This window comes from Styela clava, chromosome 9 (genome assembly GCF_964204865.1).
Source record: "Styela clava chromosome 9, kaStyClav1.hap1.2, whole genome shotgun sequence".
NCBI classification, from domain to species: Eukaryota; Metazoa; Chordata; class Ascidiacea; order Stolidobranchia; family Styelidae; genus Styela; species Styela clava.
This window is the reverse complement of record NC_135258.1, coordinates 18,113,190-18,138,863: the sequence shown is the minus strand read 5'-3', so window position 1 is coordinate 18,138,863 and position 25,674 is coordinate 18,113,190. Positions and strand designations below refer to the sequence as shown.

The 25,674-nt window shown below is 33.6% G+C and overlaps 3 protein-coding genes across 4 annotated transcripts in view; 1 reads left to right on the top strand and 2 right to left on the bottom strand.

Annotated features, from left to right (window-relative positions):
- The window catches only part of LOC120339071 (uncharacterized), a 34,018-nt gene extending 20,853 nt beyond the window's left edge, over positions 1–13,165 (top strand). The window contains exons 33-49 of the mRNA XM_039407128.2: positions 208–416; positions 734–911; positions 1,728–1,898; positions 2,253–2,517; positions 2,890–3,127; positions 3,261–3,428; positions 3,862–4,033; positions 4,367–4,498; positions 4,845–5,150; positions 5,429–5,621; positions 6,739–6,969; positions 7,602–7,847; positions 7,998–8,160; positions 8,752–8,887; positions 10,450–10,609; positions 10,693–10,793; positions 12,151–13,165. Of these exons, the coding sequence (XP_039263062.2) occupies positions 208–416; positions 734–911; positions 1,728–1,898; positions 2,253–2,517; positions 2,890–3,127; positions 3,261–3,428; positions 3,862–4,033; positions 4,367–4,498; positions 4,845–5,150; positions 5,429–5,621; positions 6,739–6,969; positions 7,602–7,847; positions 7,998–8,160; positions 8,752–8,887; positions 10,450–10,609; positions 10,693–10,793; positions 12,151–12,347 (3,266 nt within the window). The 3' untranslated portion in view covers positions 12,348–13,165. The remainder of the gene's footprint in view (positions 1–207; positions 417–733; positions 912–1,727; positions 1,899–2,252; positions 2,518–2,889; positions 3,128–3,260; positions 3,429–3,861; positions 4,034–4,366; positions 4,499–4,844; positions 5,151–5,428; positions 5,622–6,738; positions 6,970–7,601; positions 7,848–7,997; positions 8,161–8,751; positions 8,888–10,449; positions 10,610–10,692; positions 10,794–12,150) is intronic.
- A 1,172-nt stretch (positions 13,166–14,337) lies between these two features.
- LOC120339082 (complex I assembly factor ACAD9, mitochondrial-like) lies at positions 14,338–22,211 on the bottom strand. 2 transcript variants are annotated; one of them, XM_039407140.2, is made up of 14 exons: positions 22,073–22,211; positions 21,333–21,511; positions 20,991–21,143; positions 20,598–20,756; positions 19,897–20,021; positions 19,275–19,419; positions 19,000–19,084; positions 18,703–18,805; positions 17,927–18,176; positions 17,254–17,382; positions 16,678–16,757; positions 15,800–16,046; positions 14,838–15,036; positions 14,338–14,517 (listed from the first exon to the last, which is right to left on the bottom strand). In XM_039407140.2, exons 1-14 carry the CDS (start codon positions 22,134–22,136, stop codon positions 14,357–14,359), a joined length of 2,079 nt encoding a protein of 692 aa, XP_039263074.2. In that variant the 5' UTR covers positions 22,137–22,211; the 3' UTR covers positions 14,338–14,356. The 2 variants fall into 2 exon arrangements, with proteins under 2 accessions (XP_039263074.2, XP_039263075.2); XM_039407141.2 differs by lacking the exon at positions 17,254–17,382.
- Positions 22,173–24,771, bottom strand: LOC120339110 (tRNA N(3)-cytidine methyltransferase METTL2-like). The gene is made up of 3 exons (XM_078115858.1): positions 24,601–24,771; positions 24,271–24,409; positions 22,173–23,587 (listed from the first exon to the last, which is right to left on the bottom strand). Exons 2-3 carry the CDS (start codon positions 24,403–24,405, stop codon positions 22,604–22,606), a joined length of 1,119 nt encoding a protein of 372 aa, XP_077971984.1. The 5' UTR covers positions 24,406–24,409; positions 24,601–24,771; the 3' UTR covers positions 22,173–22,603.
- Positions 24,772–25,674: the final 903 nt, after the last annotated feature.

Sequence of the window (25,674 nt, the reverse complement as noted above, 5' to 3'; positions counted from 1 at the left end):
TATTAATAATATAACATGTATGAATTGCTCCATTGGATAATCATTTTTGTATAAAAGTTCACTTATGCAAGATTGGGCATTCTGGCTGCAATATTGACAAACTGCGGGTTTACAGTTGTGTGAAGTTAGGTATTGGCTCAATTTCCATATCCACCACTAAGATCATTGTACTCAATATATTCAAATTTATCGATTTATTGTTATCAGGTAGTTCTGTAGACACAGTACCAGAAAAGATGGTGAAAACATTCAGAGCAGAATTCTTCAAGTCACAAAGCAATGAAGCTTACTTGGATATTCCTCTTAGCAGTTCATCAAATTGTACAAATACTACCATCTGTTTTAGTTTTCAAGCTAGAAATTCATCTACACTATCTCATCCATTGTTTCGATTAAATTGGAGCATATCTTCTGTTGTAAGTCATAATAAAATGTAAAAGAAGCTATACAGTAAGAAATATTTGTGATCTACTAATGTCTGACACATTTAGAAAATCGAGCAATAATTTTTGAAATTTAACTTTGAAAAAATATTAACCCTTCTTCTTCAATGTAAAGTGTGTCTGTAAATTTTTTGTTTGTGTACACTGTGATGCTACGATAAAAATGTACAACAGTTGTAATAGAGTTTGCTTAGTTCAATAGGTTGTATGAATAGGTATATTGTAGGCGGGGAAGTGACATTACTGGTAACAAAGGTTCTACTCCATTTTCATATGCCTTTCCTTTTTAGGTTCTTCCACAGATCAGCTCACTTCCAAAACAACAATGGCATGATGCTTGCATATTGATTGAAAGCAAGAAAATAACTATCTTGATTGATAGTTTTCCAACGCCAGTTCATAAAAGAGATATAGCTTTTTGCATGAATTCTCTTCATCTCATGTACAATACTAATGAAACCTTTTTAGGTAAAATGTTTTATGGTAATACTATGCGGCGTTGCTTTGTGGCATGTGGCATAATCACTGTATTTTAGATGCATGACTACATGTTATAACATAAGAAAATGCATATATTTGTTTGGCAAAATGGATTTATTGAAATTGGGAATAATAAAACTGGCATATTGAATGACCGACCACAATTGATCCCAATAGAGGGTAATAAGTGAAAAAATTTATAATTTTCATAGTTTTCTGCTTATGGTATATATATTCTGCAACATTATCCTGAAATGTTTTTACCCAAATAGACAAGAAAATTTGAAATTCTGTCAACATATCATATTTGTTACTAATAGTGTATTGTAGTCCCATGGAGTAAAAGATTTGATTTAGAATAATGAATGCAGAATTACATTAAGTAATGTTTTAAATAAACCACTTTTAATACGATAATATTAACTGAAGATGGCTAAAAGGATGAGATTCTTAAATGCATCAAAATTGTAATATATTCAAAAGGTTCAACTATATTTTTGAATATTAATTATTGAAGAAATGTATACTGAAGCTATGGAGTTGGAATTTAAGTGAATAGGAAAAATACAAAAAATAGTGAATAAATTAGTTTTTTCAAATAAATTTCCTATGTATATGTCAACTACTTGCTTCTATTTTTGAGACTGAACAAGTTTTTGATTGTAATCTTAGTAGTTAGTTGTTCGATTCCAAATATTCATGCCACGAATTAACTGAGGAAAATGGCTTTTATTATCAAATAAGCCTAGCAGTTGAATTCTGCATTCACATAACAATAATAATGTTCTTTTTTCACAATGGCAGGTCAGGTTAAACGAGTCAATGTATGGTCAAGGAAACTAAGCACTGCAGAGATGCATCATGTACATTCAGCTACGTGCGAATCACATATGGGTGACGTTATATCTTCAGTCCAGACCTTGAATGGAACAGGTTTTGCTTCGTTGGAAGATTCAATTCCAATATCGATGTGCCGTGAGTTATGTGTCCTATCTCTACAAGACATTAGTGAAAGTTATCTTGCACACAAGTGAAAACTGCATTACTCATAGAAGTTTGCTCATATTACTTATACACTGACTAAACAATTAATATAATGTTCTCTCTAACAATGTTCAATTATTGACACCTAGACCACACATAGATGTAGTGTGGTGCAGAAATTACTACTTACCATAAGTCTCCAACACGCAAACACAATATACCTAGGTCAACTAAAATGCTGTAAACAAAACCTAAAATTATGAAGGCACTCACTTTAAATTGATGAATCTTTGCCTATGTGTGTATATACGTTAATATTGTAGATTAAGATTCATAATTTTTCAGGTTACTGCAAATTTGATTGGACTTTGTCTAGTGATTCTTGTTACCATGTTACCAGTGGCATAGAATCAATTGGTCTTCAGTACTTGATAGAAGACCAATGTAAAAAGAAAATTGATCCAGCTTCTTATGGACCAATAGTAGACAATGACAGGGCGCACAGTGTAATTTCCAATCTGGTTAAAACACAAGCATCAGCATTGGAATGGTCAAAATGGCCTTTAATACCTTTCACATATAAAGGGCCTGGTAATGGTTACCAGTGGCTGTGAGTTATGAATTTTTATACATTTTGATATTGAAGTATGTTGTCAAACTATTGTTTGACAGACTATACCCAAAAGTTTAATGTTAAAATGCCAGGGCAACTAATCAATCTCATGCACTGTACACTAAACATTCATTGAAGGACCAAGCTCAATCAGATTCTAATTGTAATGGTCGAAACTGTTTATGAAAAACATTGCCATAGTTGCCATAGTCCTCAAGTTTATGAAAATTAGACATACAATACAATGGCAGAAAACTCGTCTGTTCTGAGTTAAATTAATGTGATTGGTTGAAACATCCTTACGAATATTAAAAATTTATGGCTCCTATTTCTTGCTAATTATATTGAATTATAATTTTTTTTCTTTAGTATGTTTGGATCATCGAGACCATATAATAGCAAAAACACCTATTGGAGAACAAACTTAACATTTCCAAGTGCCACAGCGCAATGTGTAGTATATGCACCTACTAATGTGTCAGAGTTGAAAATTTGGCTTCCATCATCAACAATCAAGGTGTTATGGGACAGTGTACACTGCTTCCTTCTCAAGCCATTTGTCTGCGAAATGTCGGCTGATTGCATTGACCCCAAAAAAAGCATAAAGGTGAAGTTAATGTCATATTCAAGTAAGATAAACTCCAAAGAAATATGTTATCCCTTTTATTCATGCCCTTTGAGTTTCTGTCTCCGTTATAGTTTATTTATCTCATCGTTGTTTGATAAATTTGTTTAACCAGGTTGTCATTGTTATGCCAAGTTCAGGCCCATTGACTGTTCCAGTTCAAGAAAATTTCAGGTTATTGTTGGCTTATATGTTGGATTTGATTTCATTAAAATCTGCAAACTTCACTTTTGTTGAATCAAATAATACTGTGGAAGTTGGACCCAAGCCTGCTCCAAGAGAGGTAACTTGAAGAATTTCATTTAGAATTTTCAAGATTTCATGTTCAATGTTATCCATCAAAAAAAATCAGTGATGTATTAGTATATTTTAAATTTAAATTATGTAGAAGAGTTTTGGGATTATATTTATATTTAAATATCCTAAACTTAAAAAAACATAGTTCTCATTTGTGGCATTGTGCATCTTCCATCACCATTTTTGTATGCTGGCACTACTGTTGGCAGAATGTGCTAAGCATAAAGAGCAAACTTGCTATCGCAATGTCTTAATTAATTCTAATTCATTATCCCATTGTTAAGATAAATAGTAAAATTCTCTCTTTTTCGCTGTTGTGATGTTATCTTGGTACATTGAAATAAATTGACAGTACTTCATGCTACTTTAACTTTGTGGTTCACTTGTCTGTAAGTAATAACTAATACAATTATTTTAAGTTTCTGAGATCATGGAAGCAAACGACAACAAACTCATCTGTGAATCAAACTTTGAAAGAAGTAATGACATCCAAAAATAAAGATGCAAATTATTTTGTTGTGGTTGTCCAGCCTGGAATCGATTTGACAGATGTTAGTACATTGATGACCAATAAATCTGTATTCTTGCTTGGTAAGCTGGAAAAAGATTTTATTAGAGTATTATTATTCCTCATTGAATTCTTGGTAACTTTCTTCATTCCCCAACACAAAACTCTTCACATTCGAGTTACAATTGGCAACTAAAAAAGCTGAGCAAAAGTTGAATTACTTTTCAAATAAGGAGAATATTAATGGCGAATAACTCATTACCAAACGGCCATGAGGTGTCAAAGAAATCTTTAAATTATCTTTAAAACACAAACAATATCATATATTATACTAATACAATTAAATTTAATATTTGAACATAAATTTTGAACATACAATTGCAGACTCCATATGTGGTATTGTTGTCTTATTACAGGTTTAGAAAACACTTCGTTGCCAAACTTGCAGAAGCTATCATCAAAGCCTGAATATGCAGCGGTGATACCTGAAAAATTTGACACAACATCCAAAAACAACTTATTGAGTGCATTCCATAGATTTTTACAAGGTAATGAAGGGAAAATGTGGATACACACATTAGACATATTGCATTGGGCTGCAATCTATTGCAGGAATCTGCACCCAAGGAGTCTGTGCTATAATTTGTTTCAATTTGCGACTGTAATTTGCACTAGTTTTTGTTTGCATCTTTGTAGCTGATTCAGATAGTTTGAGTTTATTCCAATCCACAATTTATTACTTAGTGTTTGTATGGCTAAGATGAGATACTATATTACTATCTGGATAAAAAAGAGATTTCATCCTTCTGGAGAACCACAGACTCATTCCTATTCTGGTATGGGAATAGCTGACAGAGTTCAATGTCTTTATATCTTGTTTGATTTTGCATGTAGGTTTATCATTACCAACAGTAGTTTTGCCTTCAAATACTGTCACAACGCCACCAGTTCGATCACCAGTCACAATCGATGCCACAACTTTACCAGCTGTGAAAAAAGATACCAGCACAGCATTGGTTGTTACACAAAATGCCACTGCAGCACCGGTTGTAACTATAAATCCTACAAGTGCTGTTATTTACAATAATACTGAATGTTCAAAATCTCCCTGCAAAAACAATGGTACATGTTCAGCAGTGCAGAAATATGATTTCAGTTGCGACTGTCCTTCTACTCATGTCGGGAAGTCTTGCGAGTTTGGTAAGATTAGTTTTTAATTATTTACAAACATATTCTCCACTCTAATATAAGACTCAGAATATGATTTAGTGAACTTTACTGCAAACATATCAAATATCTTACCTCACTAAATCTGGGTTGATCAGAATTAGCCTGTCCGGCATCAAGTACCCAGCACTTGAATTATTCAAAATGAAGCACTGTGTAATTTTGTTTTTAAAAAGATTAAATTAATTAAATATATATATATATATGTATTGGGTTATACCAATGCATAATGTAATTTACTTTTGTTTTAGAAAGTCCAAAAATCACTTGTGGAGATTCTGGTTTGACGGTATTGGTTTCTATCGATATTATCAGATCTCTTTCAGGAACATCAAACAACACTACACCATCTGGTGTTATTGTGTATTTTGCAAATCAACAAAAGATTTCTACATGTTCAATTACAAAGCCAACCACGGATAATCAAAATAATACTATGTACAAGTATGTGCATTAAAAATTTGCTTTACTAGTATTAAACTAAATTTGATGTTTTTGAAATTTCAATTTCAATAACATACCCCAAAAAATAACTTGTGCAAAATAAGTCATACACATACATATCAAAACTAAATATTATATGGCAATTTTCCTCACATTAGGATAGGATAGGATTTACATGTTTATCCCGGGGGAGAGAAAAGCCGATAAGACGGCTTAATCATATGGCGAACCACGGCCTCTTGGGGGTTATCAGTCCAGGTCAGGTATGGGATTAGTTAGCCAGGTATTTGTTTTCGGGAACATGAACATTTTTATGTTCGCAGATTGCTGTGATATTTTAGAGTGCCAATGCCTTCATTTAAATATAATGAGACATTTTAAATTCTCGTAGATGTCATGAATTGAATGTTTTATTTGACAGAAAAATCAATATTCGCAGAGAAGGTCAGCTCTTTTTATGTTTGAAAAAAAAGACAAACGCTTTGGAAGTGTGATAAGCAGTGAACGTGTGAGACAAGCATTAACTAGCACGTAATCGCGGCGACTGTTTCAGAAATCATAGCGCTGAGAATTTTAAATTTGACCCCCCCTCCCGTTTGGAAATTCTGGTGGCGCCATAATCAAATTAGAAAATTGAATGGGACATAAAAAATAGAAATTTTTTTTCGATTTCTTTATGAATATGCGCACAGAGCTGAGCTTATTGGCAGCGGTGGAATTTTGTGTATGCGTGTGTGCAGTGTTATCTGCAAATTCATCACTCATTCAGTACCATGTTACTGATTAGTTGGTCACCCCTGGTATATACCAATAAAAATTTCTGAATAAACAGCCAGGCAAATTCATTACTGGGTAAAAATACTTTCTTGGTACTGTATTTTTCCTCTCAAAGTAGGATACCCATTTATTACTCTCACGGTGAGAGGTATTTAGTATAGTTAATAAAAAGTAAACTGAAACACTACCGGTATGCAAATCAAACTTTGAGTTAACCCAATTCATTTGGAACCTATTCTGGAGAGGACGTATCTTTTATAACGTTCTTCATTTTTGTTGAAGTAATTAATAAATTTAGGTGTTCGGCTTTTTCGGTCACTCTGTATTTTATTTGTTTCAGATTGTTTGTACCTTCACCATTCTCAGCTTGTGGTTTATCAATTGCAAGACCCTACAATTCTACAAATGTAACAATATCTGGAAAAGTTTACTATGAACGAATCACAACCATCAACTTTATTGATACATCTGTTCTAATTGCCAATCTTAGTTGTACTTATGTAGTGAAATATGGAATTGGACTTCGACCAGATGACATTCTATCAGCTGTGTTCCAACCAGCTCCAAACAAGTAAGTATGTGTGGCACATCGTGCTAAGCGTTAAAGCAATATTCTTGCCATAGCACCTCTGATTAAGCTGCTTGGGTTGCTGAACTCCTAACAATGTGGTTAACGTAACCACTAAAATGTAACTGCTTTCTTCGCCATCAAGCTCATGCAACTGAAACAAATACCTGGCTAATTGATCCCATATCAGAAATGAACTGGTAACCGGGCAAGAGGCCGCGCCATTTAGCCATCTTATCTACTCCCTGGGATAAATATGAAAATCCTATTATATCCTGAAAAAGGAAGAATTGAACGGTTAATATGAATGAACATGGTTTATGGATGAAGCGGTTACATGATTCACCTTTAAATGAAAAAAAATCCATAATTCCATGTATGGTTTACCAGAAATAACACTGCCGAATCCAATCCCACAGAATGACATCTGGTGAATGCCGCTCAGGCTAATAAAATTTCGTAGATGACACTTCCAACTTAGCCTGTGGATGTGAACCATTTAATATTCAACTATATTTGATGCCAACAAATCATTTCGATGAAAATGAAGTGATAATTTCAGTTGTGATTACCACATTCGATTAATGAAAGTGTGAATTTTCTAATTTCAAAATAATCATTGACATGATTTTCAGCCTTTTTTCTGCTGAGATTGATGAGACTGGCAACATCATTGTGCTTTTAAAACTATTTCTTGATGCAAAGCACACCAAACAACTTCCATCTAACCCAAAGTTGAAAATTGGAACAAATTTATATGTCTTACTCTACTCCAAATATCCTTTACCTAACAAGATGTCATTAGATATTGAAACATGCTACTTATCTGCATATAAAGACTCAAAAGTAAAGATCAACATTGTGGAATTATTCAAACAAAAGTAAGTCTCGTTTATGTTTCAATTCAAATTATTCAAAATTGTTTTAGTACGGCAGAATTGATAAATGATGAATTCAGTGGATAGCAAAGCATTTGTTTGCAATCCATGCATTCATATAAGTTATTTTATTGGTCTTTAAATTTTTTATAGCTGTGCCGTACCTAATGATATATCAAAGAACATGACTTCAGTGAAAAAAGATGCAATTTCATTCATGTTTCAAATTTTTAAATGGAAGGGAAGTAATAAACAAATGCATCTACATTGCACAACAAAGATTTGTGACATGTCTGTTGGAACTAAATGTGTGACGGTGAGTATATTTATACAAGGAAAAAGTTTGTAACCACATTCAAATAAATCACGAATATATAGATGCACCACCCAAAATTTTGACAAAAAATCAAATATCTTTCTGGTGGCGTTTTCGATCAAAAACAAAGGGAATTACTTTAAATGAGAGACTCGAGCATCAAGTCATTCTATAGGACAGATGGGGCTCAACATGATTTGGACTCAGACTTCCCAAGTATTTAATTAAAACCACGTCTGTTTCTTTGTTTTCAGGCATGGGCCCCGTTAACACCGGATATGTGGTTTCTTATAGTCTTAAGACTTGCTTTTGTTAAATACCCTTTCTTTATAGCTTTGAGAACTTTTTCTTACTTGATGTACTTCACTCTATATAAAAAAAATGTAACACCATATCAATACAATCAGTGGTGTCTTTATAAGAAAATAAATTGCTTGCCAAGGAACTGCAATGTGCATTAGAGATGTCAATTATTTGCCGCTCCTCACTTTCATTCGAATCATTTTTGAATCACGAATCGATTGCTTTTCAACTTCAAAGTTTGGCTCACAGAAATACATTTAAGCACAATCTTCATTTTATATCATTTAGAATTGCACTAAAGTGTTGTCAAGAAGAAAACGACAGCTAGAAATTGAGAATGATAATGCATTTACAACTAAGTACATAAGTTCTGCTCCTATTCGTACATTGGCTAGAGACGAAGATTCTACGGCAGAAGAAACTGGTGAACATGTTTTCTAAACTTCGTTGAGCGCAGTTTTGAAAATTATTATTGTTATGTCAGGTGGAAGTCATGTGTAGTGTAAAATTGTTATCCACAAAATATAAAATTCATCAAATTGGCTTTTGCAAAGTGTGAGGAAATAGTAATTTTACTTCGGTTATAAAGTTTAAAAATGATGTTTATCTTATCCTGTTAAAGTTATGCTCCAGCAATTCGATATAGGGAGTAAAATACAATGATCTATGCAAAGTAACCACACAAATTGACAGAGTTGATTGAGACATATTGCATAGATATCCATTGAAACTGAGAGTTCAATGGAGACAGGGTTTTGTGAAGATAGAAGGGATTGCACAATTCCCAGACTAATTTGCCAGTGATCCTTTATTAGTAACCTCCTATTGTTTCAGTGTTTACTCATATCTTTTAGCTAATAGTATAAAAAGTACACCAAACACTTGAACTTCCATTTTTTGTCATCACGGGCGTCCTTTTAGAATATTCAGATATACGAGGTGTGGCTAAAAAGAAACGAGACTGACGTCACAGATTGCGCAACACGATTAACCATTGGTAATCAACACTTTTACAGTGTGGTGTAATATGTGTTCTTTGTTCAACAGCTTTTTTGACACAATATCGCAATTATTTTTGCTCTTTAGGAGCCATAGGTGAATGTGATTAATTGCTTGTTGAAAAAAAAATTGCTGTGCGAGATCTGATTGAGTTTTTTGGCGATAGGGGGTTCAATTGCAGAATGACGATTGAGCAATGAATTAACATTAAATTTTGTGTCAAACTTGGAAAAACGGCGACTGCGACTTTGAAGAAATTGTGTGATGTTTATGGAGATTCTTCCATGTCCAGAACAAGAGTTTTTGAATGGCACAAGCGATTTGTGGGATGCAGGGAGGATGTGGAGGATGATTCGAAGTCAGGAAGGCCTTGCACTTCCACAACTGATACCAACATCGAAAAGGTATCAGTTGTGAGTTCAGTTGTGAAAGGCAGTTGATTCGCAGCGACCGTCGCTCAACAATTCGCGTCATTGCGAAGTTGGAAAAGACAAAAAAAAACGGTTCGCACCAGTTTGGTTGACACTTTTGGCTTGTGAAAGGTGAGTGCCAAAATGGTGCCAAGGCTGTTGACTGAGGAGCAGTAGGCTCAACGATTAAATGTTGCCCAGTTGACATGCATTTTTCCAAGTTTGACACAAAATTTAATGTTAACTCTTTGCCCAATCGTCATTCTGCAATTGAACCCCCTATCGCCAAAAAACTCAATCAGATCTCGCACGGCAATTTTTTTTTCAACAAGCAATTAATCACATTCACCTATGACTCCTAAAGAGCAAAAATAATTGCGATATTGTGTCAAAAAAGCTGTTGAACAAAGAACACATATTACACCACACTGTAAAAGTGTTGATTACCAATGGTTAATCGTGTTGCGCAATCTGTGACGTCAGTCTCGTTTCTTTTTAGCCACACCTCGTATTACGGTAAATCTTTACATTATAGATAGATTTGCAGGATTACATTTAAATGCCAAAATTTTTACAGATTCTTCTACCTTGATTGAATCAAAATACCTGGTGACGAAAAAAGAAGTTTATCCATATTTGCTTGCTGGATTAATTATGTTCAGTTTTCTGTTTTTTTCATTTGTAATCGTGATAATTCTACATTGCCAACGTATGCCAAATCCGGAAACTTATGCTCAGTGAGTTTATATTTATATAGTCTCTTATAACGATTGAATTTATGATTGAAGTTATTACGATTAAAGTTATCATGAAATTTCAGGTATACAAAACGAAGTTATCGCAGAGGAGGAAGTATATCTGGGCCACTACCTAGAACATGGACAGTTGTTCATGCATTGTCACCTCCACCAAGTGCTGAAGGTGAGAATTGTTAAGCTCTCAAAAAATTTGGGTAAATTAAACTACCAGTTCATTTGTGATGTATTTACTTGTGGGGGCTAGTAATTACTTTTGGTATTGAAATGTTTTAATCCCCTATGAAAAAACTATAAAATTGCCATTTGAACAGAGTTTTTATTGATATTGGAGTTATTTCTTCTTCCAATGGCTCGGACTTTGGAGTCAGAGGCTTGAGACACCATAGCTCTGCTGAGAATAAACAATTTATCGAAATATTCCATTAAAACCTGTCATTATCTATAACGAGGAGGTGGTCCAAGGTATACAGCGTCTGGATCCACAAAATTATTTTGCATTGTTCGCGGGCGACAAGGCAAAAACATGTAAACACCACAATATAAAACAAACACCCTAATTGTGCAGACACTTTGATCATTATTTAACATTGATCAATCTTTCTATATCAACATTTAGTTTTAGATTCCAGTCTCTTTATAACGAAAGAAGTGCTTTCGATTATCGATAAGATTCTCAAAACAAAATCTCTTTACTGTGTTAAATACCACAAGCATTCAAAGTGCTGTTTTAAATTATATTTTTTTGGCACCGATGCAACTTGCAGATATTTCAAGCATTATGGTATTCCCCCTCCCATATCCAGTTAAACTCATGTTTACAAAATAACTTGCAAAATCACTCCGAATTGATTGATTACTAAATTTTACCAAATGTGATTTACAGGAGGCTAATCACTAAATATTCTGACATAGGCAGCATTTTTATGTTACTTTTTAGGCTGGTTGCAAAAGACAATGCGGCATGGAGTATATTTTAGGCCACAACAGCTATCATTAGTCATAGTCAACCCAGCCGAATTGATTCCTCGTTAGATTTTAGGTTGTTTATGAAATTGGGCTATTGTTAGCGGATATCCCCAACTGAAAATACGGAAAGCTAGGTAACAATTTAAGCTAGGCAAGAACACTATTTAAATTTGCTGGTTGTCTTAGCTAGCCATAACACTAGCCAATTCAATGAAATTAGTGATGTAACATTATGTCAAAAGGTTACTCTGGTATTTTTATGATGAAAGAACACCAAATGCTATTCTTTGATTACCCTCTAACAAATGTGATGCGGGCTACAAATGATTACGCTGGCCACATGTGGTCCACGGGAATGGGTTTGGACCACCCTATCTCTAATGTACATTCCTAACGATAACACCAAATTTAGAAGAAAATATGAAAACGTTTTTTATTCACACAGAGATGCAAAGTTTGAACCCTATTTTAAGTTCCAATTTATGATAGATCAACTCAGTAATATATTGAATTGAGCAAAAAAAAAAAACAGCGATATATTTGAATATTTTTAGTGACCGAGCCAAAACGAACTCGGACCTATGCAATATCAAGTGACACCAACAACAGAGTGGCAGAAATTGCTTCACCGAATAGCTCTCAAGCCAGGTTTTCCACATTTCTTGGAGAATCTCAAGGGGATGATGAAGTTCAAAGCTCAGTTATTGTCGTTCCAGACCGACCCACACAAGTCACGACTACACCTGTGTAATGTAATTGTTCATGCCTCGGTTCAAAAATTGAACCCAGCTGTTTTTGTACTCCATGGAAGTATGTATTCTTGTTCATATTCTGTGCAATCTTTATTTATGAAGTAACCCTAGTTCTGCGTTAAAACAGTCTGTCGTCATATGTACTGAATAAAAGAAGCTGATTGCCATGGCGTTTTCTAATCATGTTCCACATATTTTTCGTTTCTACCTTGATTTGCTTATATTTTTTTCTTTGTCTAATGTTATGAATATCAATTTTAATGTGTTTTATGTAGTTTATTTACTTTTTCTAAATATTTTACCTTCGTATATTATTTTACTTGTTTCTACACAAAATGTTTTAATTATCAACTTTCTTTTATATCTTATATTCCGCTGAATTTTACTTGTGTATTGCCTACTTTTGTTGAAAAATGTTTGAAACTTTCATTTACATACTCTCAAGGAGATGTTTGTTTATCTTTTTTCAATTGTGATCTTTCACCTAGGCAGATGTAATTAGAGAGAAAGAATTGAAATCCTATGTTTCCAATTGGCATATGTAGTACTCTAATATATGTTCCTAGCATCCTTAGCAATACTGTAAAGAAAAATTATCTAAAAATGGAAAGCGAATACCTTTCTCATCTAATCTACATGCATTGTTAGAATGTGATAAATCATGTGCTCATCGTGAGCAGTTTTTATTTTCTTTAATATTTCTAATTTATTAAGTCCTTACTTCCTTTTTCATTTGTTATATTTATCCATGTTATGCTGATTTTCTTGTTCCATTGTGGGGCATTGATTGAAACAAATAAATTACGCCTTGTCTGAAACTTTGCTTGTTCACTAAAACATGAAGTTCACTTCTACGAAGATTGTGATAAGTCTAAATATCAAAATTATTCCCCAACATGTACGGTAAGTAGTGTAATGACTCCCAAACTTCTCCTTCCCCATGCATGAACTAAGTTTTAGTTGTTTAATCTTCAACGTATATCACCAAGGATATACGCAACTCTCTGTTTTGGTATAGTTTGAATTTTTGTGCACAAATACTTATTACCGTAATACTAAAAAGATTAATATAGAACTCTCCCTCACAAATGAAAAGGAAAATTGTAATCCTGTTGAGGAACGCTGCAACATGTGTGTTGGACAAGCGTCACTTGACTTAGCGTATATCAAAGAAACCCAAGACTGCTTGTAAAGATTCAAGAGTTTTAAAATAAATTCACATAATTTCAGTCTACTAGTACCTTGAAGTATATAACCTTTTAAATTGGCAAAAGTTATTGCGAATGCATTTGTGCGAACCTTCTTACGGGCTGCCATGGGCTGTGAAGCATAGTGGGTTGCCTAAATTTGTACGCTTGCTGCTTAGAAAGAAAGCCTTTTCCAGTCGTAACAAGACTTGCCAGAAATTTAAATCAACTCAAAAGTAATATTTGGAAAGTTAACCAGGGAAGTTTCGACAAGATGATATATTTACTCATACCGTGAGCAATTGAATGATCCAGAATCATTACTTGATGGCTTCCAAAGCAAGAACTCTTGCACATACCTCAAACTGCATCCCCGGCCCATATAAATGGCCACTAACATAGCACCTTAAAACATATCGCGCAGCGTTTCGTAAACCATAGTCTTCTCATTTAATCGAGAACCCTTTACTTTCAAATTCTGACTAGATCTATTGCATCAATCTAGACCAAAACATGAGCTTAGATAACTTTTTGTGCATACAGTTGTTTCCAATCAAAAACAGTTTGGATAACTATAGATGACTTTTTGTGCATACAGTAGTTTCCAATCAAAAACAGTTTGCTGCAAACAGAGTCCAACATGCAGGACAGGAGCCAATGTGTCATTGCTGTTGCCCACACACAAAAATCCGGGGTTGTGTGTATTCAACCCATTTTCAAGAGATGGGTGGTTCTATATACTGGCTGCTACAACCTAATGATTCCAAATGTAACTTGATTACTTGTTTCAAAACTCAGACAATAGAATGAGGAAAAAACGTTTATTCAGACAAACTTTTAACATTTACAAAATGCTGAAGATAAATAGGATTTTCCAAATATCTGTGTTCTAATTCGAGTGGATGTGCAATAAAATATCTTCGTTCATCGATGAGATCTTTACAAATTCTTCTCAAATCATTTGTTGGACTTCCAAAATTTTCTTAAAACATAATTGTGTATCAAGTATGACTGTATATGTGCACAACTCATTTAAATTCAATGATAGCAAACAGCAACTGTTTTATTTGAAATGATTGCTTTCAAATATACAACTTTTAAATGTGGCCAAATGTTTCACCAATCAGAGTCTAAACTCCTTTACTTCTGAGTAGGCAGGTGTGACCTTGCTTTAGGCAATTTCTCATTGAAAGTATATGCAGAATATGCTTGGCACTGTTGTAATTTCACTTCTATCATATGCAAATAGCAGGTATTTTTTGCAAATTACATTCACACACAGCCCCAAGGACAAGTACTTACTTTCAAGTTCTTCAAGTAAATGTCCAACTTCACGATAAGCAACATGCAGATGCGCTACCATGGTCCTATACTCTGTGTCAGATCGACGCAATCCTAGAATTAATGTTTTGTTGCATCGAGACATGGTAGCAAGCAACGAGTATAAAGCTATTGTAATTTCAGCAAGTTTCCGTAAACGAATTTGTTCTTCATTAATTCCCTAGAACGAAGAATTTGATTTCATAATCACCCTGTGAATTGGGAATCATGGTTTTATTCTGTGACAAACCACAACCTTTATCCTGGTAAATATGATAATACCAATATAAGCTTGCATAGACAGTTGGTTGAAAAAAAAACTATAATGGTATAGTGTCCAGTAGGAATGTCTAAAAGGAATCAAATATATGTAATAGATTCCAAATTCCAAACCCCAGGAAGATGATGCTCGCAGACTTACGGTAAATATACAGGAGCAAGTGATAGTTCATTTTATATAATTGTATAGGAACAGCTTAAAATAGAGGAAATGGAATGCATTCGAAAAAAAAAGTTTCGAGCAATTATCGTCTCACAACATGTATAAAAATTAACAGCCAATCAAATCCTTTTATTTCAACCTTATTGAATTTCCAAATTCAAACTTGCTGAACATAAATTTACTTCTACATATTCTACTTCGAACATGTCCTATTTTAAAGTATAATTAAAATAGATAATATTATTATAATATGTATTCAGAACAGTAGACTTGGTTTTAACCATCCCGAGTATTCAGTATCCCTATACTATAATCAGTGTTCATTGTGCACATAATAAAATATTTCATTGCTGTCAGGAAAACTAAAACGAATTCATTGGGTTTACATCTGTCATATTGCCATGAACTAAATGAAACAGACAATAGTAATAATTTTCCACTTGATTCATTGAACGGAGTCATTACTATATGATTTTAATTGTCAAAAAAAATAATTTCTCACATTTCCAAAATATTCTATATTTCTGTAAACTTTACGGTAAAAGCTTAGCAATAATCTTTCTATTGTCAATGCACATTCCTTCAATCTTGGATCGAGCCACGTTTTTGTTTTAGAATCTGTTGTTAGACCAAATGAAGGGATTTTTTTCTGCCCAAACCCTTTTTTGATATGGTCATTACTACGGTGATCTCGAAACTCATCAAATAAGGAGCTTATTTGCTGTCGTACAGTTCCGATCTTTCGATTTCTGAAAATTTGAAACAAATCAAGCTAAGAGAAGAAAAGGTTAAATAAACAGTGACCTATACATAAACAAAGCAATGCTCATATATATATATAGATATGTATGTATACCAGTACATGGACCTAACAGTCAAATTACTAATATGATTACCACAATGACAGCACAATTACAGACAAATGTTAAAATGCCTGGGAAAAGTAATAATCTTCTAGCAAATTTCACCATCTTCAAGTGCTGAAATTCAAAAATAGATTTGACCATAAATTTCTGAAAAAAAAAAAACGATGACAACATCAGTTTATTAACAAATCGATTCATAGGGCCGCTTTGTGTTCAAAAATTAAGCAAGAACCAAAACTTTCATTAATTTTTAAAGAGATGCATCACTAACACATATAAAGAAGCTTGATACAACATTGATAATAATTCAATACAAATACTTATTCGATGAATACAAAGTGCCAAGAGAATTATTAGCTTGAAGATGAGGGAAAGTAAGTTTTCCCTGGCAGGCCGAATTGTGCAACTGGGATGTTTAATAGACCAGCTGGCTTTTCTAATATGGACCTGAATTGAGCTGAAATGATGACATTCCCAATACAAACGAGCATCAGAAACAACCAAATCTTTATACCTTAGTCTTTTATCTAAGTATCCTTCTGCATTCTGCAAGCCACACAATGCAATATACAGCTTTAAAACATCTTCAGTTCCCTGTGAAACGATAAATAGATTTTATGTGTCAAAAGGTTTCATTTCTTGCTAGAATGCCACGGGTTTTATCACGCCTAATGATCAGAATTCCACATTATATTTCATAGGAATAATGCTTAAGCGCTGGATTCCCTGTTCGTGTCTACTTTCCTGCCAGTCAACATATATATTCAAACTTTATATCTCAATTGTAAAATACAAGACCGATCCATTACTAAGTAGTTGAATTCAAAATCTTCATCTTTTCTCAAGATTATGTTCACTATATCTATACCATTGGCTGATGAATTCTATTCTCCCGCAAAATTTGTTTGATGTTTTACCGGTTAAGAACCAATGCTTTAGGGTAATTGAACACTGTTACATAGCGATTTCAAGGAGCAATAACTACAACCTGGGAAATGTTCATTATTCTGAACTGATAATTGCCATAGATTACCAGTATATTATAATATTATGTATTTTACCTAAAAATTTTAATAAGTTTTAATAATACCTCTGACAGCGATAACATTTTGCTGTCTCTGAACAAACGCTCGCATGGAAAATTTCTTGTATATCCTCGATAACCGAACAATTCAACATAATCATTAGCTATTTCTTGTGCTTTCTGAGCACAGAATACCTGTTAATTTATTAATGTCCAATTTTATAATACGAATAGAGTATATAAATGGTATCTTTTGCATAAAAAAATATTTGCCATAACTTGAAGCCCATTGTTTCAACCCCGATTCTGCAGAGTTGCGGACATATGCTGCCATGCCAATTTTCCCAATTTCATTGAACTCTTGTTCAGCAAATGGTATATATTTACGAGACTTTAGCCTAATATTAAAAGATTTCATATTCATACACTGTTATCTCGTTTTTTGTTTTCATTCCTGCCATTACTCCAAACATGTAGCTACTTGTATGTATTGAAGAGAATTACTAATATTTAAAGAGACTGGAATTTTTGCAGTTCACCATAGGCCATATTAATCTGGGTAAGATAGGAGCCTGGAGCAAAAATATCTGATGGACTAAAGTTGTCGTACCCACTAAGCTAAGGTTGTGTAACAAATTCTTGAGTAAAATAATATTACTTGTTTCAATAGTGCAGTTTCAACTTTTAGATTAGCACATTTCACAAAATGTATTGAAAACAAATTACAAAATATACCAGCCTTGCTTATAGCAGATTCTACGGAAAGATCAGGGATTTTGTCTTCTTCGACTGCTTGGTCATATTTTCCCATTGTTAGGTAAGCTACACTTTCCATTAGATATATGTTGGAATTCATTCTGAATATTCGTTCTTTAGCAAGTTCAAAATCTTCCAATCGTCTCCCGAACTGTTTTCGTTGACTATTGAAGGCAAGTGAGAATTGTACTGCATCTCTCATAGGTCCTATCATACCAGCAACAAGTCCCAACCTACGAAGATGACGGAGATTATAAAACTTTTATTTTAGTAGCCTTTTATTGGAAATCATACACAAAACAACATGGCGTATTTCCTTGAGAGTTTTTGGGCTTTTGGGTTAGGAATACACTCACCACCACACCTATGATTACCCTGCGTGAGTTATCCCATGCGGGGTTCATTATGTGCGAGAAGATTGCTGGCGCCATAGGTGGTTCACGTAACCGCTGGTTAGTTACGGCTTCCTCCACAATCAAGTCTATGCATCTGAAAGCAAATAACAGCTAACTAATCCCATATCCGACATGGACTGGTAACCGGATAAGAGGCTGTGGTTCGCCATGTGAATAAGCCGTATTATCAGCCTACATAAAAGGATCCAAATTAGAAAATGGCTAATAAATTCGAAAAGCCAAACTATGTCGTATCCCAAGAGATTGAAGAAGTTAAAACTTGCCTTGAATCCTTGATATAAATATAAAAAAAGCTACAAGCATTCAAATAGATTTTGGTATAAATAGGCTTTATGCACTGTACCTCGCATAATTCAAAGTATCTGTAGCAATCTTGAATCCATCTCTCACTTCACCAATCATATTTCCAACTGGAACTGGAGTTTGATCGAATATAATATCAGAGGCTGAAATCAAATTTGGTATGTTATGCAGTGAGTCTGATTAGAAATAATTATTAATTCAAGATGTAGAGCAAATGGAACGGGACTAGTACAATCTAATATTGAAAAAAATTGGGATTGAATTATCACTAGGAGAATGATATAGGGAAGCTATGAAAGAGCACTGCCTTATACAAATTGTTAATACAACAACTTACTATTTAAAGCTCTCATTCCCATTTTATCTTCCTGAGGACCAATATGAATTCTCCCAAAATTTTGTTCAACAATAAATGCTGCTATCTGAATATGAATACATTATGATAAAGGATGATACTACATCTTGTCTCTATTAGGTAAAGTCAAAAATATTGTATAATAAATTTCTATCATAGTGAATTCAACGGGTAAAGAATTATACAATTGCTTCCATTTGTCATTTTGTCATATTTTTCAACAATTCAATATGGACATTGCAATAAAAAACACTTACAATATCTTTGATTTCTCCACCAACATCAACCACTTCGGTTTTAGCAAAAACAATAAAAACATCAGCAATATCAGCATTGTTTATTGAGGTTTTTTCACCAGACAAAAGCCAAAATTGACCATCGTCACTGAGTGTTGCTCTGGTTCTAAACAAATTAGTAAGCTATTTAATCAAGTGTTGGCATCTTGATTCGAACAAAATCCTAGGCAAACAGTTGCCTGATTTATAAAAAGCACATACAGTAGACCAATACAATGGAATAGGGTTTGGGTAGTTGTCCATGAACTTAGAAATTTTCCACAAAACCATAGATTTTAACAACAAATTTTAAATACAGAAAATTAGCACATATGCAAACCTAGTCAATTCAATTCCTTTTGGTTAGGCAAAGATTTTGACTATGATCACAATCACAACCCTTGAAGTCTGAAATCCCAACCACAACTCTTAACTTCAATGAACTACAAAATATGGCTCTCCAACTCCAATATCAATAAAATATGTCATCTTCTGTTCAAACCTATCATCTCAGCCATATTTCCTCGCATAGAAAATAGAAGACAACTTGGCAATTGATTCAGGCACATTCAGGGCAGGCCCAAGATCTGACCTTTGAACTTACTGCATAGTATTTATGTCGCTTCCACAAGACGCTTCATTACAACAGAAAGCAGCAATAGTTTCACCACTTGCCATCTTAGGTAAATATTTCTTCTTTTGATCCTCATTTCCAAACATCAAAATTGGCTAAAATAGAACTTCAATATTAAAATTTGGTGGCATTATTGGAAGTCAGACAGAAAACTAATACAGTCACTACCGTAATTTGCTAGTGTTGTTTGCACAGAAGACTGGGTATTAAGACTCAAATATGCCAAATATTATGGTAACTTATAGAAAAATCTCAAATATTATTCACACATATTCATTGAAGTGGTTGGTTCATTATTTTTGACATTCCTTTATCGGTATTGGTATATGAAAGTGAGAATTGGCTAGAACTCAATAAATAGCCAGAAAGTCGTAGCTTCAGACAAAAAAATTCGGTAAAATTTTATGGCAAACTACAGTCTGGAGCTAATGTTTCATGCCATATGTTGAATTGAGTTAACCGGTTATTATTACAGATGTAGCCTATTACATTTCACTGTTTTTTCAAAATCTACAATGACTAGATTAGACTTGTGATTAACTATGGATAAACTATGACCAGACTTCAGCGACTTGACTCATGAATTAAAGAACAGAGATTTGTATCCAATATTCTTTGATTGTATCTTTGATTTTTGTCCAAGCAAACCTATAATAAAACGAATAACATACTTGTGCCCCAAGCAAGTTATGACTGGCTACCATCATATTAACAGATGCATCAGCACTTGCTAAATCTTCAGATATTTTCAAAAATTTCATGTTGCTCAAACCCTTTCCGTCATATTCTTCAGGTATTAACATTCCAAATAAGCCAAGCTTCTTTAATTTCTGAAAGATTGTTCAAAAATCAAGGTACTTTAAATTTACAAATATCTTCTTTTTTTAATTTTGAATGCTCTGTGGTTCAATGCTAACTTAATCAACTGTAAAAAGAAGTTCAAAGCTGGAGTCAAATCTTCTTCAATCATGAAATCAGGAGCCGTCGTTTATTTAATGGATCAGAGTTAAGAATCAGATAAATATTTTATATTCACAACTCTCAAATGAAAAAAATGAACAAACCTCCACTAATTCTTTAGGTATTTCTGCATCTTCATCAAGTTTCTTTGAATTAATTTCATATGTTGATAAAAAATCATTGATTGGTTTCAAATTTTCGTGAAATTCATTCAACTCCTTGCTGCCTTCAAGAGTTGGATATGGAAACACCCAATTCTATAAAATAAAAATAGCATTGGAATAAATAATCATAAAATGAAATTCCAATTTCCCTTTTAATTTTGGCTTCAGTAAATCAGCTGTTTGAATGAGAAATATACAAAAACTATGATATATTATGAGGTTTTAACAAATCAGGTATAATTGATGTTTAATTTACTTTAGAAATCAAAAAATGAGACTAACCATACTAATTTTTGCATTGTATATTTCTTTAGCAAATGACTTCAAAGTTTCCTTTTTTTCAACTTCAAACACAGAGATTTTTCTTTTAAAATTTGTCCTGCAACCATGTTGCTTCAATAATATCTTTCTTTTTGCACAAGTATGTGCACAACAAGGATGTTGTGAAACATCTGCACATGCTGAAGGAAAGCAGAAAGTTTGAGTGCAATGATACGCCTGGTACAGATGACAACATAGTGAGAGGCTGGTGAAACCATGTTAATTTTTCTGTTATTGTGATTTTAAGGATTGAGTAGGCCTACCTTTTCAAATATATTAAACCTACCGTATATGTTATCTGGCAATATGTAACAAACTATTATTTTTTGACATTGGGAATCTTTCCGGTTCACCATTGCCTACTCAATTTATTATGTGGGCAAGGTGTTGGGAACAGAATTTGAACCCAAGATGCGCAACCTGCCTACACTGTTAAAGTCTAACACTTTCACCGTCAATCCATCAACCCCAATACCCGGAAAAAAGAGGTAACATTATCTTACAATAGTATTATCAACTATCAGTTTCAAAATTAAATTCTATCAATTTATATTACATCTATACCAAAAATAAAATTCTATATTTCATGATCGTTGGATTTTTACCCACTTCAAAAGAGGATAAGTTTACTTTCTTTACCTTTTCAAATTAATATTAACTCCAAAAGCGCCTATTTGTTAGTTTGAAAATGCTTGACTCACCTATTATTGAAGAAGACTTTCTAAAAGTAGACAACAACCTTATGGTTGAACTTGATGGATACATCCCTCAACTTCATTCATAATAATATTATTAAATTCATCTAAAAATTTAAATGTCTTCAAGTTGAACAAGAATGTACGGGTTTTCGAAGAAAGCATTTTGAAAATCTTAGCAAAATAAATGAAGAAGGAAGTGTTGTTACCTATCGTGAATCATCACCTGACTGAATTAGTATGAAGCATGTAATCGGAATTGCAATATCATTAATCAAAATATTTTTAGTAACGCAACAAACTATTAATAGAGGAAACTAAGATTCCTTCCTGTAAAATCTTCTATTTATATTAAACATCACAAAATAATAGGTTCTGATATCTCAATTGCATATATGCTGAGAGTAGGTTGCCAAAAGAATTTTGATGCAATAAAGTGTTATCAGTTCATTCAATAACTTGATCCTCATCATTCCTCATGTTTATCTCTTTTTTACATAAATTTCATGAAAAATAAGAATAGTTAGCCAATCAGTTTCATGATGGTTTCCTAAATTTAGCTTGATTCCAAACTCTGTACATTTTTATTTGTCTTGCTCTATTGACTTGCAACCTTCTGTCAACGAGATTTTGTTCTTCTATTAAACCAGCATCAGTGAACAAAGTCCGTACTTCATCTTTGGTAAAAAAATAAACCAAAGTTCCGTCTCCACGAGAATAAAAATTGTCACCAAGACATCGATTCGATTTAAACCGCAGTTGTGCCATATCATACCTCCCATAATCACGAAAAAGTATCACACCACCAGGTTTTAAAAGAGCAGATAATTTTTTAACTGCAGCACCCATTTTGTCCCAAGGTAGGGCGGATAAAACAAAAATCATTATAATGGCGTCTAAAGATTCTTCTGGCATTGGATATGAATTTTCGCTAGATATGTCATGAACAAAGGCATAGCACCTATTTTCATCATACAAAGGATTAGATTTTACAATTTCTACCGCAGTAGAGGAGTAGTCGCATGCATACATAAATAGGTCTGAATCATTATTGGTTCGTAATACTGGAAAAACAGTGTTACCAGCCCCACAGCCAATTTCTAGAAACCGTCTAGAAGATTTACAACCAGGAAAAGTTGTTATGGTCAGTTTATTGAACTTTTCGACACATTTCTGAGTATCAGAAGGAATTGCATCTCGTTTTAAAAGTTCTGGAAATTCTGTGAAAAGCCAATGTCTGTCTTTAAAGAATCTGTTATCATGTTTCTCATAAAATTTATTCCATTTTGATGATGCATCTTTTACAATTTCCTCTCCTTCTTTATCTGAAAGTTTTCCAAGAATTTGTTTTTCTACAACACCTCTGGCTTCTTCTTCTTGATTTTCACTCCATTCCACATCATCCCATGCATTATGTTGAAAAACATCACTGTCAGAATTGAGGTATCTCGTCCCAAATTGAGGTCGTTTTTCTTGCGGAGTAGCACTTTCAACGTTTTTGTCAGCCATTTTGTTAGGTTTCTAAAAAATGGATGCAGAATTAGAATAATAGACTCTAACGATAGACATAATTATAATAAAACTAAAAATCAATTACAGAATTACACCAGATGTGGGCCTAATGGATTTATCATCAATGAACGAATTTATGTAATCAATATACAAGGTAAATGGTCAGATTCTAATACCTCCATTACAATAAAAATTTTACAATTTCAAAATAGAATACCTAATTGTAGCAATTCTAACCTACATAAGGCAAGATGGCCATTCAAAACATAATTCAGAATTGAGATGGGCAAGCATTGGCAAATTGGGCCTAATTTCATAAAATACCTTTAAATTACTTTATTATTATTATCAATTAACATGGTATCTACCGGTGTCAAGTTTAAACAACTCTCAAAGATACCCAAAAAAAAAATTCATAACTCTGTAACTCAAACAGTTTGTGGGTCACATGTACATGCTACTTCATTGGAAACACATTTTCCTTTAAATTTTATGTTTTAAACTCAGCTTAAGGGTTAAGGGTGTCCTTAGCCTTACTGCAGTAGACTACGGTACGGTACTATCTTTAGCTTTTCTATAACTAGTCTCTTTATTTCGAAATCTGGAAATAGGTTTTTATTCATTAATGTTTATGAGTTATTTATATCTTCATCAGTTAGCTGAATATTGAGTCAAAATAAACTAACACTTACCGTATATAATTCTACCCCAGGGCCGGTATCGATATCCCTCTTGCAGTCTTGCCCGTGTTCAGGCAGCCAGGTGCTTACAGCAAACAGTCCTTCCGCACACTGAACAGAACATGTTCTTGTTGCACTGATTCTCATCGACCTTTGACCAAAAATAGGTACCAGTAATTTGCTGAATTATATTTATTACCAAAAACAGTAACATGTTAATTAAAGTTATGTTATTTAATAAATAAAAAACAATGTATACATATATTTAATTTTAATCGTTTCAAATTAAAAGGAACTATTACTAAAATAATAAATAATGAGAATACAAAAATCTACTTATACCTAATATTTTGTCCGCTTTTTCTTTCTTACACCACGTCTCATGTCAATCAAATTATGCACTTCTCTGAGGTTGGTTTACTCTGTAAGCGCTCGAGTTCGCAATGATCAGATAATAGGATCTAGTCTATTTGATAAAGTTTTGCAGTGCCCAGCGTGCCTAGAATCCTGTTTTAGGAATTTGTAACGATGTCAGTATCAGTGAGTTTATTTTGACTTAATGGTGATGATAAAGGGAATTCATGAATGAGTTTTGCCAGACTGCCGTCTGGGTCGGACGTGTTTTTGTTGCTCTGTTAGATGAAAGATCAATCAATGCTGTTGGACTGAGAATGCTACGCGCTGTGTGTTTCGGTATTTACTATTAGATTTGTATCTCGTGATATCAACATGATCAAGGCCCATCGACCGGAATTAAAGAAGTTTATGGATAAAAGATTGGATTTAAAGTTTGTGTTTGGCAGTCGTCGGGTGCGGTCGCAGTTTTGAACGGCGCAGGGATTGATTCAGATATTTTATTTTGTGACAAAGAGTATGATATACTGCTATTTCTAGAAATTCCGCTTGAATACTGAGTATTCAACTATATATGTGTAAATAGTTTGCAGTGTAACTTACAGTGTAACATTTTTAAACATTCATTTAGTGGCATATTTTTGATTTGTTCTCACTGTGTGTATACCGGTACTGTTTTAACAATGTTGGCCACGTCAATGTATCAATTAGGCTACAGACCTGCTCACGTGTGATTAGTGTTTTTCCTAATAATTGCTTTTATGAGTGTCCGCACACCGAATTTGCCGCCATGGTTTTGCGTTTGTTTGTATATTAAACCACTTATCACCTTTTCCGCAATGCCCAATCTAGCAATCAGTGTAGTTTTTCATGGCTTTGTTTTTCTTAAAGCTTTCATGGCTTCAGGAGTATGACTATCGTCGCAAATTTATTACATTCCACTCCCCACATTATCTTTGCATGAGGTTGTAGGTATTGGTCATTATCAACGTAATTGTTGAAAGAGAGTACAACAGCCCGAAAGTTTATTACTATCGTGTATTTTGTTAAGTTTGGCCCAAG

Coding starts and splice junctions, on each gene's coding strand:
- LOC120339110 (XM_078115858.1), bottom strand. CDS start 24,405: ATGAGAATCAGTGCAACAAGAACATGTTCTGTTCAGTGTGCGGAAGGA. Junction 23,588..24,270: donor CTGGGGTAGAATTATATACG/GTAAGTGTTAGT, acceptor TCCATTTTTTAG/AAACCTAACAAAATGGCTGA.
- LOC120339082 (XM_039407140.2), bottom strand. CDS start 22,136: ATGTATCCATCAAGTTCAACCATAAGGTTGTTGTCTACTTTTAGAAAG. Junction 21,144..21,332: donor ACAATGCAAAAATTAGTATG/GTTAGTCTCATT, acceptor TTTATTTTATAG/AATTGGGTGTTTCCATATCC. Junction 15,037..15,799: donor ATATAGAATATTTTGGAAAT/GTGAGAAATTAT, acceptor TCTTCGTTCTAG/GGAATTAATGAAGAACAAAT.